Here is a 17,139-nt window from a genome sequence, read left to right as displayed (position 1 = left end):
AGAATAGACAAGAGAGAGTGTGAGATAATAATTTGGAGAAAAAAATTAGATATTGGTTAATCAATGAATAAGTGTGTCAGCTGAGTGGTGGATAGAGGACCGATTAAACAGCCATAAATACCGTTGCAAATAAGACGACTAATTAAGCAAGCACAAGCACCATGTGGAATCGCTAAGTAACGCTTCTTCAGCTAGACTTTGGTGAGTAAGTTATTTCAATTTTTAAACTCAACCTAATGTCTCTCTCACACCATGTGCCTAAATGTTGTTAATAGCTCATGGTACGTACGTATGATGAGATTGAAGATAAAAATTCAATAAAGAATTTATGATATTCCTTTTGGTCGGACAATCATGAGAATTTTTTTTTTTTTCTGTATTATTGAATATGTCAAGTTTAATTTGTGTCGCACATTTAATGGTATCTTTTTAATGACAGAAATTTTTTCCCATTGTCATACTCATGTTCATACAAAAGATTCAACACATTGCTTATTAAAATTAAAATATTATAATGCACTTATTTATATTTATTTTATCTTCTTTTTTATTGTTAATTTCGAGTGAGTTGCAAAAACAAATTTATATATATATATATATATACGGGACATGTTATATTTACAAACTTTTTTGTTTACGAACTCTTACAAACTACACTAAGTACGACCGGTCATACTTTTAATCATGCAGTATACGACCGGTAGTACTTAGTGTATGCAAAAAAAGTTTGTAAACGGATCTTATCCCTATATATATATATATATATATATATATATATATATATATGAGGTTGGATCATTCGACACCGGTGTCAAATTTGAAGTTTGACACCTCATCTGAGAATCGTTAGATCAAGAAAGATCAATCGTATCACATGTTTACAAATCAAAGTCGTTTATCTTTTTTGACGGCTCTCAAGTGAGGTGTCAAACTTTAAATTTGACACCGGTGTCAAATTTTAAATTTGACACCTCATCTGAGACACTACTAGAAAATATATTTTTTTCCACGAAAAAATTCCGTCAAAAATGATAAAAATTCCATCGAAAATAACATTTTCGACAGAATTTTTGACGGAAAAGCAGCCATCGAATAAGTCTTCGTAGGTAACAAATTTTTCGACGGAATTAGAGATTCCGTCGAAAAAATTCGACAGAAATTATTTCCGTCAAATTTCCGTCGAATTTTTTCGACGGAATAATTTCTTTGGAAAATTTCGACGGAAAATGAATGAAATTCCGTCGAAAAATCTTGTATCAATTTTTGACGGAAAACAATTTCTGTGGAAAAATTTCGACAGAAAATGAATGTAATTCCGTCGAAAATCAAAAGATATTTCGACGAAAAATAAATTCTGTCGAAATTTTTCGACGGAAAATGAAAGAAATTCCGTCGAAAAATCTTTTAATAATTTTCGACGAAAAATAAATTCTGTAGAAATTTTTCGACGGAAATTGAATGAAATTCCGTCGAAAAATCTTTTAATGATTTTCGACGGAAAATAAATTCTCTCGAAAATTTTTGACGGAAAATGAATGAAATTCCGTCGAAAAATCTTTTAATAATTTTCGACGGAAAACAAATTCCGTCAAAAAATTTCGACAAAAAATTCATAAAATTTCGTTGAATATTTTTTTCTCTACAAAATTAATATCAATTTATGTTTCACACCTGATAAACAAATATAATGAAAGTAACATATCATGTAACACCCCGTTCTAGAACCGGTTTGTTAACATCGCATTATGATATTAAGCGCAGTTACAATCACATTTGGCTCAATTAAAAATCCGGATAAATATTTCTTTTTAAAACGACGCCGAATTTAAAATATCCAATTGCGTGATCATAACCCTTTTACCTTGCGGAATCAGATAAACCAAGCTTAACATCATGTTCTTATTCCATTTTTAAACCATTAATTCACTTCTTATTTATTTCACAACTTCTACTATATTGTAGATCTCTTCGTTAGCGACGCGTGGGTTCAAACCGCGCTCAAATCGGAGCACTGTAGCCCAAGTTATGGGTTTTCTACGAAACGCGTGCGCGAATCCTGCTGATCCGGCGCGACTGGCGCCAGATGTGGCGCGGTGGGCGCCAACGAAACAGAAGCTCCCAATCACTATGGCACTGGAGGCGCCAAGGTTGGCGCCAGGTGCGCCAGCTGGTGATCCCGGCGCGATTTGCGCCAACGCCGGCGCGATTTGCGCCACGAAACAGAAGCTTCCAAGCACAATGGCGCGCGGTGCGCCAAAGTCCTAAAGGTTTCACCAATTCTTAGTATTTTACCTCTATATAGAGTTGTACTTGTCCAATTTACACAATATTGATCTCTATGGAAAGCTAAGAAAAATATCTACAACTTCCATACATACACCACGGTCTAAATCTATCATATAAATTCCTCTCCATAAATGGTTCTTAGTTCTTGCATAATACAAACACATCTAAAGGGACATGCATGCCCTTTTCCTCATGGCTTGTACTAAAATTTGGGCAGCATAACCTTTGTTTTCTCAACAATTCCCAACTTAGCACAAGGTACCTAATTGACTTTCCAGCTCAACATGTCCAATACATAAAATACATTCATGCATTTAACTTACAGTAAGCATCATACACAAATATCTTCATTACTTACAATATTACATCATGTCTTAATTACAAATCTCATATACATGCCAAAGGACTTAGCTACAAAAGGAACATGATCAAAGCAAGTAACCATGTATCAGATACCCATTACTACTACAATGATCATGCACTAAGTCCTCCAAAATACATCATGTGGCATCAAAATATACATATAGCAATGTTAAATGGCATGCAACTTAACATGTCCAGCTATCAGGTACAATGTACTCATGCTTCTTGCCTCGATCAACCTCACCTCTATCAGTACCTGAAATGATACCCCACAACACGGGTGAGATATACAAATATATCACAGTAAACCAGAGGTCCTTGGAGATCACTCCACCCTAAGGTTCACTTTCGATGTACACATAATCATAATAGCTTAACACATTCTTATCCACAAGCATCACATGGACTTCCAAGAGAGATCCACTAAGGGCTGTTTCTCTTAGGCTCTTACCACATGGAGATCCACATAGGGCTGTTTCCAAGGGAAGTCCTTTCCTCAATCTATTCCAAGAGAGATCCTCAAAGGGTTGTTTCTCTTAGGCTCTTCCCACATGGAGATCCACCTAGGGTTGTTTCCAAGGAAGTCCTTTCCTCAATCTAAGAACCTCCAAGAGGGATCCACATAGGGCTGTTCCTCTTAGGCTCTAACCACATGGAAATCCACATAGGGCTGTTTCCAAGGGAAGTTCCTACTAATTATCCTCATCATAATACTATCACTCATAACCTCAATCACAATCCTCAACCATTACCTCATTCATTATTGCTACTTCTATAACCATTCCTCAATTACTCTTAAACAATCAAACATCAACCAATAATCATCAATCAATCATAACATGTATCAATGCATGAATCAATGCATGAGCATACAATTACTATCATAATTACATATCACATCTCATAAACCATTTCTCCTCAATGGAGTATGGTGGAACACTCAATGGGATCAACCCCAAGGTCCAAAGGTTTACCTTGCTCTTGAGCTTTCCTCAATTGCACACAACCCCAAGGGTTGGTCACTCCACTTGGTCCTCTTGCCTCAATCCTATCAACACAAGGAATACAGTCAAACAATGCTAACAATGCAAGGAAATCCATAGTTCCAAGCCTAGATTTCTCCAAACATCAAAGCATACTAAAATAACACTATAAACTCATTTCTACCGATTAAATGTCATTCCTAGCATTTTTCACAACATACTCTAAGCCTCATTCTTCCTTGAACATAGCCAATCTACTCAACATTTCATAAAAACCCTAAAATACTATTCATAAACCCTAACTCATGCAATTTTCCATGAAAATAAGGTTCAAGGGGTAGAATCTTACCACCAATGGTTGCACAACCAAGCAAGGAGCGTTTCTCAAGCTCCCATAGAGGTAGAAATTCCCAAAACCCCAAAATCTCACAAAGGGCCGAATTTTTGAGAGGCAATATCTCTCTCCACAATGCTCCCCACTCAAAACTAAGCTAGGATTATGAAAGAGGGGAAGATTTAGAGTGGTTTAGGCTTTGGAATCACCCAAAACAGTTAGGATTTGCTCCCTCCTCTCTCTTCTTCTCTCTCCCTTTCTCCTCCTTCTCTTTCTTCTTCTTTTCTTCTCTTTCTTGCTCGACGGAAATGGGATGGGAAATAGGGTTCTTTTGTGCTTTGGTCACTTAACTTAGGTTAAGTGACTTTAAGCGGGTATTGGTTCGTCTATCTATTCAACTCCATTAATTACCAAACTTTACCCAAAAGTCTGGAATATTATTCTAGGAATATTTTCATTTTTATTTTTATATTTTGGGCACTTTTGCCTGTACCCATTTATACCCCTTAATTTTCACTGAGTACACTTTTTAACTCCAAGTAACTCAGATTCATTTAATTAAGCCTTATACTTAATTTTACTCACTAAAACATGCTTAATTATTTAATTAAAATTAATCAATTAAATGCTTAAGTTTGGGGTATTATATATCACAATTATATGATTTTAATATAATTATGTGTACAAAAATCCCTGTCATATACTAATCAAAACAGACTTATATATATAAATGTCCAAGACATATACTAATCAATAGGGACATACATATACAAAAGTCTCTATCATATACTAATCAAAAGAGTATCTAAAAATGTCCAAGACATATGCTAATCAAAAGGGACATATACAAAAGTCCCATGTCATATACAAATCAAAAGAGTCCTATATATATAAATGTCCAAGACATATACTAATCAATAGGGACATAAATATACAAAAGTTTCTATCATATACTAATCAAAAGAGTACTATATCTAAAGATGTCCAAGACATATGCTAATCAAAAGGGACATACATATACAAAAGTCCCCTGTCATATACAAATCAAAAGAGTCCTATATGTATAAATGTCCAAGACATATACTAATCAAACAGGGACATACATATACAAAAGTCTCTGTCATATACTAATCAAAATAGTCTATGGACAATAGTCCCGGTCATATACATCCAACAAAGATACAAAAGTCATGCTGGTGGATGACCTGCATGATCGTGGTCATCACCTAGGTCCTGAGACGGGGGCTGAGTCTCATCGTCATCCTCAATATCTAATAACTCCACAGGAACCCTTCGCAAAAGCTTCTCCATGGTGTCCATTCGCCTATGCATCATAAGCATTACACTATCCTGTTTGTCAACCTTTTTCTGTTGTTGTGTAGCCTTCTCCTCTTGCTGTGCAACTGTACCCTGCAATTGTAGAATCAATGTGCGCATCCTGTCATTCTCCTGCTGCGACACTCCAAATGGTAGCCTATTGGAGAGTCGAGATTGCTTATATACTCCTCCCCGTGTACTTAAACCGTATACCCGTCCTTTACTGTTAACCCCACCAGCTGCCTGTAAGATTAAATCATTATCTGAGGCAACACTGCTAGCATCCACTCCTGGAGTGACTTGACTGTCTCTCTCTTCCCTAAGTCTCGTAAAGTCATCCTAAAATTTACATAGAAAGTATTGATGTGTTAAAGTCATGTACACTGAAACTAATCAGCTTTCTAAAGTAAACATTTGGTGTAAAAATAAATATTACTCACAGCTTTTGCCTTTGCCTTGTCATTGCACCACCTGTCACGATCATCTTTAGATGTGTGTGTATGCTTGAATACAGCCCAATCCACAGTGGACAGATCCGTGACCCCATCTGCCAACTGCGTGATATCAATTCATAAAACAATAACAACATAATACGGTGAGTATAAAAAAAGGCTTACCATTTATTTAATCTACATGCATATGCAATTATTAGTATTCTTACCCCTTGATATTTTCCTTTGAATCCAACACGAAAACCATGTTCATATGTTGTTGATTGACTTCCATCCCTCCTTTGTCTAAGAACAGCAACTGGAAGGTTATCCAAAATCATGTATGTTCAATTCAAAGCTTCTTAATCAAGGGAATACAAAGCAAGAACCTATACACAAGCAGTCAACTTGCCAACAAATCTTAGAAAAGTAATTAAATGAACTGATACTATATAACTAAGCACTGGTTTCAATATATTTATCACTTACATGTTTACTCGATATTCATCATCAATTTTTTCTTTAAAATTCTTTGCAGAATCAGCATCCAAAGTTGCATGACAAGCAACAGTACAAGACTGTTCTTTCCTCATATGAAACTGAGCAAAAAACAAAAGTCACAAAGTTCTTTAGGTTGACATAACAAAATAAGAAACAATGGTCACTGAATATCATCTCCATGTATTCAACTAAGTGTCAAGGATAAGAATTAAGATAACAGATGCCCACCGTATACATTGAATTCTCAATGCGATCACCTCGAAGAACCTCTCCCAAATTTTCAGCACTGTTCAAAATCTCAACGGGTTTGCAATACTTCAAGTAGTAGTAGTCATATGGAAGTTGAGTCTTTGTAGATGATAATTTGTTAACTTTGACAGCTAGAGGGTCACCCTGGTCCCACAGATTAAACAATAAATCAATATCTTCAAGCACTCGTAATAAAACTAGAAACCAAAAAAAAAATCAACAAACTGAAATAAAATGTTCTCAGTCTCTACCAAATTCCCCAAATCAACAATTACAACATCGCAAATGCCACGCAACAAGTTTTCTTCTTCTTCTTGAAATAAAAAGACAAAGAGCTAGATTACACAAGTCACAACCTAACACACAGTTTCACGTGCACCTATCAAAATATAATCAAGTTTCATCGCTCGTCAAATTGGATGAAGAGCCTTGAAACAGTTAAGAGTGGGACTCAGACAGTGATGAAAGAGCTCGAAACTGAGAATGAAGATCTCCTGAGATTCCATCTTTGGAAATGGAAACATGAATATCCTTCTGCAGAACTAACGATTACATTACACAACAATCTAAATTCATAACACCTCATAACAACTAAATCATCCACAATAACCAGAAAAAGAGTTCAGTTCTTCCAGGAACACAAAATCGGTTACCAATATATATATATATATATATATATATATATATATATACAAAAACAAAAGATTCGACACAAATCAGAGCTAAAACCCAAGATCCGAGTAGTTTTATGCACGATTAAAGGTAATCGAGAAGCCGAAGAAGCATATCGCGTAGAAATTCGAAGAACAAACGTAGAGGAAAGCACTAATCAAGATATATATATATATATATAGAGAGAGAGAGAGAGAGAGAGTAAAGACGAGAAATGGAAAACATACGATTTGGAAATCGCGAGGAGCAACGCCGGGAAGGTAGAAGGAGCGGACGGAGGAGATGAAGAGGAGAGCGAACAAAGCGACGGTGGTTGCACAGACGGAGATGGCGGTGCTACCCATCTTCTTCTTCCTACCCTGTTAGGAGAAGATCACCTTTGATCTTATCCTTTAGCAACTAAGTCCTAGTTTTTAGCAAGAATAGTTTGTTATTATTCCATGTATAGTTTGTTGAACAGTATACTTTATTCTAGTTGATCCTCCTTGATTCTGTATAACCGACTTGTGTATATATTGGCTATCAGCCATTTCATTAAATATAACAACATATTCAAATCCTCTTAGTTTTCTATATGGTATCAGTTTGAAGGTATCGATCCACTTTCCCAATGACTGATTCTGATTCAGATTCTTCCGCTGTCAATATCAATGCTAATAACAAGCGTCCCAACCCATTCAATTTTTCTGCATCACAAACAGCAGCTACAACACCTATAGTGTCCAACCAAAACTCGATTCCCAACCTGAGTCCTGAGCTTCTACAGCAAATTGCCAACATGGTTGTTTCCTCCACTACACCGTCTGCTAACACTACATCCCTTTCTGGTAAGCACACTCTGCCTTCTACCTGGTTGGTGGATAGTGGCGCTTCTCAACACATGACAGGGAATCTCCATTTAATCTCCAATGTTACATCTATTCCACCCACTACAATAGGTTTACCTGATGGTGATCAACTTGTTTCCAATCACAGTGGCAGTCTCAAGTTGACATCTCATATTTCTCTTCAGAATGTGTTATATGTTCCCAAATTACAATGCAACCTCATATCAGTTGCTCAATTACTTGCTGATACAAATTGCATCATTTCTTTTACTCACAATGGTTGTGAATTGCAGGACCCCATAACGAGGATCAAGACTGGACTGGGTAGATTGCAAGCTGGTGTTTATGTGCATGACTCATCCAACAACAAATCCATCTCTACTGCATGTGCGGCTCACACTCAACAGAATGCAGATGTTTGGCACCGTCGATTGGGTCACCCTTCATTTCAGTTTTTAAGCTTTCTTCCTTTTGTTACAGTGAATAAAAATAGGGATCATTCTCCTTCAGTTTGTGACATTTGCCTACGCGCACAACAAACTCGTACTGTATTCCCTATTAGCATTAATAAAACTACTGCATGCTTTGATCTTATTCACTGCGATATCTGGGGTCCATATCAAACTACCTCTCTAACCGGTGCAAGATATTTTTTAACAATTGTGGATGATTATAGCAGAAACGTCTGGGTTTATTTAATGACCACCAAGTCTGAAACGTTCCAATACTTAACTCGATTTCTTCTCATTGTACGTAATCAGTTTAATACCATGGTCAAAATAATACGCTCCGACAATGGATCAGAATTTTGTGCTCATAATCTCCGCAAGGTTTATTCCGATATGGGAATTATACATCAAACATCATGTGTAGACACACCACAGCAGAATGGTCGTGTTGAACGGAAACATAGACATATTTTGAATGTTGCAAGAGCATTACGCTTTCAAGCTAGTCTTCCTATCGAGTTTTGGGGTAAATGTGTTCTAACTGCGGTACATTTAATCAATAGAACCCTCACTCCTCTTCTCCAAGGAAAAACACCATATGAATGTCTTTTCAACCGCACACCCAGCTATGATCATATTCGCATATTCGGATGTCTTTGCCATGCTCATCCACGTCCCAAACCGTTGGACAAGTTTGCAGCTCGATCAACTCGGTGTCTGTTCCTGGGATATCCTTTTGGCAAAAAGGGTTGGAGGCTTTATAACCTTGAAACACGTATTGTTTTTGTATCCAAAGACGTGGTATTTGAAGAGAACACCTTTCCTTTTGCACCAACCACAGTCATTCCTACCACTGATATTCCTCACGACCCAAACCCCCATAACCCCATATCACCCGAACCAACCCTTGCTCCACAAAGCCCATCCTTTGATTCCCAAGTTGTTACCAACCCTGTCCCTTTAATTGAAGACACTCTCCCTGTTGAACAGGCTCAGCCTGAATCTGCCCCTACTGTCTCCAATGAGCTTTCTATCCGACAAGAACAGCCCCCAGAAGTCACACATCCATCTGCACCTTTGGGACGTGGTCACCGTTCTCGCCGTCCTCCATCATATCTCCAAGATTTCGAATGCTCCAAAGTCATCGCACATAATCCACTAGCTTCTTCTACTTCTTCCAGTCCTTCCTCAGGTATGGCTTATCCTATTGCTAACTTTGTTTCTTGTTCTAGATTCTCTCCCAAACATCAACAATTCCTTGCTGCCATTTCTTCTGGTGTTGAACCAAAAACATTCAAGGATGCTGTAACTGATGAAAGGTGGCGTGTAGCAATGCGAAAAGAAATAGATGCCCTTGAACAAAATCACACGTGGGAACTCACTTCTTTGCCACCAGGAAAACGTGTCATTCCATGCAAGTGGGTATACCGCATTAAGTACACTCAAATGGTACAGTGGAGAGATTCAAAGCACGGTTGGTCATTGCCGGTAACAATCAAATAGCTGGAGAAGAATACTTCGATACATATGCTCCTGTAGCCAAAATGGTGAGTGTCCGAACACTTCTTGCGGTAGCTGCTGCCAAATCATGGCACCTATACCAGTTGGATGTTACGAATGCCTTTCTACACGGAGACCTTACCGAAGAAGTTTACATGCGCGTTCCACAAGGTTTCAATCATCACAAACCACATCAAGTATGTCGCTTACGTAAATCTCTCTACGGTTTGCGGCAGTCCCCTCGCAATTGGTTTGATAAGTTGCGGTCTTCCATTGAATCATATGGCTTCATCCAATCCAAGGCAGATTACACCTTATTCACCTTACACAAAGATGGCCACTTTGTTGCTCTTCTCATCTACGTTGATGACATTATTCTAACGGGCGACAATGATGCCTTATGCACCGATGTCAAGGTCTTTCTCCAGTCATGCTTTCACATCAAGGATTTGGGGATTCTTAAATATTTTCTTGGCATCGAAATAGCTCACGGTCCATCAGGTCTTTTTCTGAGCCAACGAAAGTACGCTCTCGACATATTGGAAGACGCTGGTCTCCTTGCGTGCAAACCATGTGCCTTCCCTCTCGAAACAAATCATAAGCTTGCAGTTACAGAAAGTCCTCCATTCTCGGATCCCGCACGTTACAGAAGACTCATAGGACGTTTGGTTTACTTGACAATTACTAGACCTGAGTTAAGTTACTCCGTCCATGTTCTTTCCCAGTTCATGCAAAATCCTACTATTGCTCAATATGATGCTGTCATCCGCGTTTTAAGGTACATCAAAACTGATCCTGGCCAAGGTTTACTCCTTCGATCCGACAATGATCTCCTTCTTCGTGGATATTCTGATTCGGATTGGGCTAGCTGTCCACTCACCCGTCGATCAGTTACTGGTTATTTTATCATGTTGGGTACTTCTCCTATCTCTTGGAAAACAAAGAAGCAACCCACAGTGTCTCGCTCCTCCGCTGAAGCTGAGTATCGTTCAATGGCAGCAGCTACAGCTGAGTTGTTATGGATCAAATCGTTTCTGGACTCGCTTGATGTTCCACATTCACACCCTATGCAGTTGCACTGTGATAACCAATCTGCCATGCAAATAGCTGCTAATCCAGTTTTCCACGAACGTACCAAACATATAGAGATTGATTGTCATTTTGTACGCGATCATGTTCTCAGCAATACAATCACTACTACCTACATTCGTACAGATCAACAACTCGCAGACATATTTACCAAACCGCTTGGCATGAAGCAATTCAGTTTTCTTCGCAGCAAGTTGGGCATTTCGTCACTTCATGCTCCAACTTGAGGGGGCGTGTTAGGAGAAGATCACCTTTGATCTTATCCTTTAGCAACTAAGTCCTAGTTTTTAGCAAGAATAGTTTGTTATTATTCCATGTATAGTTTGTTGAACAATATACTTTATTCTAGTTGATCCTCCTTGATTCTGTATAACCGACTTGTGTATATATTGGCTATCAGCCATTTCATTAAATATAACAACATATTCAAATCCTCTTAGTTTTCTATATACCCCTTTCTGCAATTTGTCTTCCACAGCAGTAGCGCCAACAAGAATCAACTCTCTTTCCATTATCTCCGATACCCGCTCAGGCATTGCCTCTCTGTCAGCCCCAACAGCTGCTCTGGCTTTCTGAAATTCATTGTTCCAAGCAAAGTACTCTTGCTCATCAAGCATTCTATAAGCGAGGGCTAGCGTTCGCAAACCAGCTTCTCCATATTCATTTAAATGTCTGGTAGTAGCCTCCAAATACATTTTCCCATTCTTTGACAACCGATCAAATATGATACTGCATAACCAAGCAAGTAAATAATGGATGTCAAAGTTTAAAGAGAGTGTTGAAAATCTCTCTACGAGAGCATACATGCAAGTTTTTGCAAGCTTCTTTGGAAGCAGGGAGCTGTTGTGATTATGATGTATATTAGTGGTATAATGATTTTAAACTCCACAAGCTTGAATGGTTCAATTTCCTTTATTCCAATATAAAATCTGAGAGAAGGTTTTATTGGTCATTAACACCATATATTCTGCTGTTAGTAATGAGCACTATAGGTAAGAATAACAGATTCAGTAAGCCAACCTGTCAGCCCCTTTGCAAAGAAGAAAAATCTTTCCCTCCTCATCACGGACATTCGTTTTCTTTTACTAGTGAAATCCAACAGATTCAAGAGTTTGTATTCCTTGTACAATTCACCCAAAAGCACATAAATTAAAAATTAAATACACCAATAAAGACAAGGACACAAGAATTGAAAGAATTAAAAGGTGAAAGCAAATTTCCAGACCCCCTGAAAAGGGGAAAATATGGATGAGTATGAGTTTTCATGATTGCTTACCTTTCAACCACTTGTCCTGAAGTAGAAAATCTTTCACGTATGAAAATACGTGACTGAGTCCTTCTACAATACTCAAAGCCAAATTATCTTGCTGCTACAAGAAAAGACCCTTCATCAGGTGACGACTCAGCTTCATATGTAAAAGTGCTAGTCTTTCCTCCAAAACCTCCTTCATTCCACCTAAATCCCTAAACTTCGGTCCATCTTTCCCCTTCACCTCAACATCACTGCCCCTATGACCGTTGCGTGCGCCTGAAACAGAACCCCTTGATTGCATCCTCGTCGACTTGGCCTCCCCTCCACCCCTATTCACAAGAGTAGCGACAAGAATAAACTATTTGGGAAATAAGGGATTTGGAAAACTTAGAAAAAGCGGGAGTTTTACACGGTGAAAAATAAGAAGAGAGGGAAAGAATTTGGAAAAAAAGGAAATGTAAAAAAAGTGAAAGATTACCAAATTTTAAAATAATTTCTTTATTTTTTAATGCCTCATTTTTCCTTTTAAAAGTATTTCTCTTTTTCAATTTGAAAGGTTTCAAATTTCAATATTTTAAAATAAACTATGGAAGTAAAAAATTTTAAGAAAATATTTAGATATTATAAAAATAATCGTTTGATTTCCGTCAATCAAACAATTATAATTTAGGATTTATTAGAAATTAATAATTAAATAATCAATACGACCCAATAATTTTCAATAAATCATAACCGCTTGATTGACAAAAATTAATGGTGATTAGGTTTGTTGTAAGAGTGATAAATTTCTATGGCAATAAGATATCCTTCCACATCTTAATTGTAATAATTATGTCTTTCTGTATTGTTTGCGGTTTTGAATTTTGAATTTTTTTAAAGAAAAACCTAAACAAACTTATTGAATGGAATTTTAAAAGGCAAATAAGATCATACAGTCATGTCATTCATGTAAATGCATTAAAAAATCGAGTTTCTAATCAAAGTTGATAGCCAACAACGTTTGGAATAATAAATGCTATTAATGATGGCTTTATGTATTATTTGGAATTTTAATTTTTGACTTTTTAAAAAAAAAAAACTTAAACAAAATTGAATTGAATTTGAAAACCATTAATACAGGTCATTAGTTCGATAGGTTTGTTTTGTTAACCGGTTTAGGGAAATCTTCTCTTAACAAAATTTTAGAAAAAAAAAAATTCAATGTCAATACAACACTATTGCAACACGAAAGAGAAAATTAAGAAAATATATATTGTAGCACGTTTTAAATAGATATACACAACCAATATAAAATATATATATATATATATATATATATATATATATATAAATCATAAATTAAAAGATAAAAAAATTAATTTTTTTATAAATATGTAAAGGTAATACAAAAGAACTTAAATTATAGTTTTTAAATGAAATAAAAAAATTATATATAATTGTTTATCTTTTATTTTTATGAAAAGTTTTCGACGGAATTTATTTTCCGTGGAAAATCTTTGACGAAAACCAAATTCCGTCGAAAAGTCCACAAATATAATTTCTTTTCTGATTTATTTTTTTCTGATCGTTTTCGACGGAATTCATTTTCAGTCGAAGATCTTCGACGGAATCCGAATTCCGTCGAAAAGTCTATAAATATAATTTCTTTTCTGATTTATTTTTTTCATGATAGTTTTCGACGGAATTTCTTTTCTGTCGAAAATCTTCGAAAGAATCCGAATTCCGTCGAAAAATAAATAAATATAATTTCTTTTTTCATTTATTTTTTTATGATCGTTTTCGACGAAATTAATTTTTCGTCGAAATTCTTCGACGCAATCCGAATTCCGTCCAAAAATCCATAAATATAATTTCTTTTCTGATTTATTTTTTTAAGATCATTTTCGACGGAATTCATTTTCCGTCGAAAATTTTCAACGGAATCTGAATTCCGTCGAAAAATCCATTAATATAATTTCTTTTTTGATTTATTTTTTTATGATCGTTCTCGACGGAATTCATTTTTCGGCGAAGATCTTCGACGGAATCCGATTTTCGTCGAAAAATCCATAAATATAATTTCTTTTCTGATTTATTTTTTTAAGATGGTTTGTGATGGAATTTGAATTCCTTCGAAAATCTTCGACGAAATCTGAATTCCGTCGAAAAATCAATAAATATAATTTCTTTTCTGATTTATTTTTTTAAGATCGTTTTCGACGGAATTAATTTTCCGTTGAAAATCTTCGACGGAATCCGAATTCCGTCAAAATTTCCATAAATATAATTCCTTTTCTGATTTATTTTTTTAACATCATTTTCGACGGAATTCATTTTCCGTGGAAAATCTTCGACGAAATCCCAAATCCGTCGAAAAATCCATAAATATAATTTCTTTTCTGATTTATTTTTTTAAGATCTTTTTCGACGGAATTCATTTTCCGTCAAAAATCTTCGACGTAATCCGAATTTCGTCGAAAAATCCATAAATATAATTTCTTTTCTGATTTATTTTTTTAAGATCGTTTTCGACGGAATTCATTTTCCGTCGAAAATCTTCGACGGAATTTGAATTCCGTCGAAAAATCTATAAATTTAATTTCTTTTCTGATTTATTTTTTATGAACGTTTTCGACGGAATTCATTTTCCGTCGAAAATCTTCGACGGAATCCCAAATCCGTCGAAAAATCCATAAATATAATTTCTTTTGTTATTTATTTTTTATGATCGTTTTCGACGGAATTCATTTTTCGTCGAAAATCTTCGGCGGAATTTGAATTGAGTCGAAAAATCAATAAATATAATTTCTTTAACATATATTTTTATAAAAAAATTCGACGGAATTCATTTTTCGTCGAAAATCTTCGACGAAATCTGAATTCCGTCGAAAAATCTTCGACGAAAAATCTTCGACGAAAATAATTTCCGTTGAAAATTTTTCACAAAAAATAATTTCCGTCAAAAACTGCAACGGAATACGTTTTTCGTTGAAATTTCCGTTTCTAATTTTGACGGAATATTTTGCGTCGAAAATTTCCGTCTAAAAATTGGACTTTTCTAGTAGTGAGAGTCATTAGATCAAAAAAGATCAATGGTGTCACATGCTTACAAATCAGAGTCGTTGATCTTTTTTGATCTAACGGCTCACAAATAAGATGTCAAATTTGAAATTTGACTCCGGTGTCAAAAGATCTTATCTCATATATATATATAGTGAGTTGCAAATTTTTATTTTTTTTTGTAATCAGTTGCAAATTTTTAATTTGGTTAAAGAGTTGCAAACTTTTACTCAAAATATAAGTTATCAACCATTCATTATTTATTGGAGGGAGCACGTTTACAAAGGACCGTCAACAAGTTAGCCCAAGTCAATATTAGAAATTATCTTCATTTTCTGGATACAAAGTGGTCGAAGTGCCGTAACTAATAACTGTTTTGCGTTTATTATTTTCCCGGGAAAATGAAAGATGTTGAGCCTATTCTTTGCCCTTTAGCTGTTTTACACACTTATTACACACCATTATCACTATGGGGAGGTTTTACGAAGAGGACAAATTAAGGTCCAACTCAACTATTAGGCAGAATTCAGTTGTTCATTTGTTTTCTATGATTATGGCATTCATAATGAAATATCAAACATGTTATCCGATCGGGTTGTGAAACCCAATTATTAGGCATTCATCAATTAAGGTCCAACTCAATTATTAGGCAGAATTCAGTTGTGAAACCCAGATTGACCCGAAATTGTTTATCGGACTCGTTCGGGTCAAATATTGGACTGATCATGTATCATACTCAGTTAAAATTCGGCCAAATCTGGACAAAATTGGTGACCCGGTCGGGTCATGCACTTTTATAAACAAATACCAAAAAACCAAAAAAAATTCATCTTATCATAACAAAATGTAGAACTCATTTTAAAAAAAATTTGTAATTTTATTTGCTAGTATATTCTTCTATAATGACCTCAAATTTCAGCTTTCAATACTGAAACAATTTGTGGAACAATAAATTAAGAGAATTTACATTTGTCATTTCAATGTATATGAATTTGAAAAATATGAGTTCAATGTCATTAAGAGGTATGCTTGTGGGGATTCTGAGTTATTATTTAAATTGACATAGTAATAGCATGTATTTTCATTTATTTGTGCTTCATGAACTTGTAAAAGGGTGATTGAGTAATTTTTGAGCTTATTTAGTGAACTTTGTTTAACTTATTTTAGATATAGAGAATATAATTAAATGTATATATTCATATGTATATATATTTATATATATCCGGTTCGACCAGTGACCCAGTACCCTGACCGAATCGATGCTCGAGTTGGGTTTAACAACACTGCTTTTGAGTCCATATACTACCTTACGTAATTGAGTTTGTAAACAAAAAATTTATAAATATAATCATTCATTTATTCTTATTAATAATTCTTTCTTATCTGATTAATAATTTTGTATTTATTAAAAAAAAAAGTATGTATAGTATAATAATATTATAGGGGAAGGATATTGTGACAACCAAATTGTGTTACTAACAAATGACTACCAATCAATCTTACCGTTAGATCGATTATATGGATCCAACGGTTATATTTATTTCCATCTTTGTATGTTCATGACTTCCCAAATTTAATACTTTATATTTATTTTCACTTTTATATGGTTATGATTTCTCATATTTAATGCTTTCACTTTAAATATGGGAAATCATGACCATACAAATATGGAAATAAATATAACCGTTGGATCAACATAATTGATCTAACGGTGAGATTGATTGGTAGTCACTTGGTAGTAACACAACTTGGTTGTCACAATATCTTTCTTTAATATTATAATAAAAATATTTATAATATCTAAGAATATTTATTGTGAATATTATTTTATTTTAATTGTGATATAA

General features: G+C 35.2%; 1 protein-coding gene and 1 long non-coding RNA gene across 2 annotated transcripts; both read right to left on the bottom strand.

Annotated features, from left to right (window-relative positions):
* Nucleotides 1-4,890: 4,890 nt before the first annotated feature.
* Nucleotides 4,891-6,055, bottom strand: LOC133284847 (uncharacterized). Its single transcript, XM_061481956.1, has 3 exons — nucleotides 5,945-6,055; nucleotides 5,724-5,837; nucleotides 4,891-5,622 (listed from the first exon to the last, which is right to left on the bottom strand). Exons 1-3 carry the CDS (start codon nucleotides 6,053-6,055, stop codon nucleotides 5,155-5,157), a joined length of 693 nt encoding a protein of 230 aa, XP_061337940.1. The 3' UTR covers nucleotides 4,891-5,154.
* A 5,408-nt stretch (nucleotides 6,056-11,463) lies between these two features.
* LOC133284868 (uncharacterized) lies at nucleotides 11,464-12,303 on the bottom strand. The gene is made up of 3 exons (XR_009747942.1): nucleotides 12,278-12,303; nucleotides 12,022-12,121; nucleotides 11,464-11,730 (listed from the first exon to the last, which is right to left on the bottom strand). It is a non-coding gene; the product is annotated as an uncharacterized LOC133284868 (long non-coding RNA).
* Nucleotides 12,304-17,139: the final 4,836 nt, after the last annotated feature.

The sequence above is a fragment of the Gastrolobium bilobum genome, unplaced genomic scaffold (genome assembly GCF_033153095.1).
Source record: "Gastrolobium bilobum isolate Gb01-03AN ecotype WA unplaced genomic scaffold, APGP_CSIRO_Gbil_v1 utg881, whole genome shotgun sequence".
NCBI lineage: Eukaryota > Viridiplantae > Streptophyta > Magnoliopsida > Fabales > Fabaceae > Gastrolobium > Gastrolobium bilobum.
The sequence above is the reverse complement of the archived record's forward strand: the minus strand, read 5'-3'. Positions and strand labels throughout refer to the sequence as shown.

Excerpts from the sequence above, each read along its gene's own strand:
- LOC133284847 (XM_061481956.1), bottom strand. The coding sequence starts at position 6,055 with ATGATTTTGGATAACCTTCCAGTTGCTGTTCTTAGACAAAGGAGGGAT. Across the intron at positions 5,838-5,944 it reads TCAAAGGAAAATATCAAGGG|TTGGCAGATGGGGTCACGGA; the intron begins GTAAGAATACTA and ends GATATCACGCAG. Across the intron at positions 5,623-5,723 it reads ACAAGGCAAAGGCAAAAGCT|GATGACTTTACGAGACTTAG; the intron begins GTGAGTAATATT and ends TGTAAATTTTAG.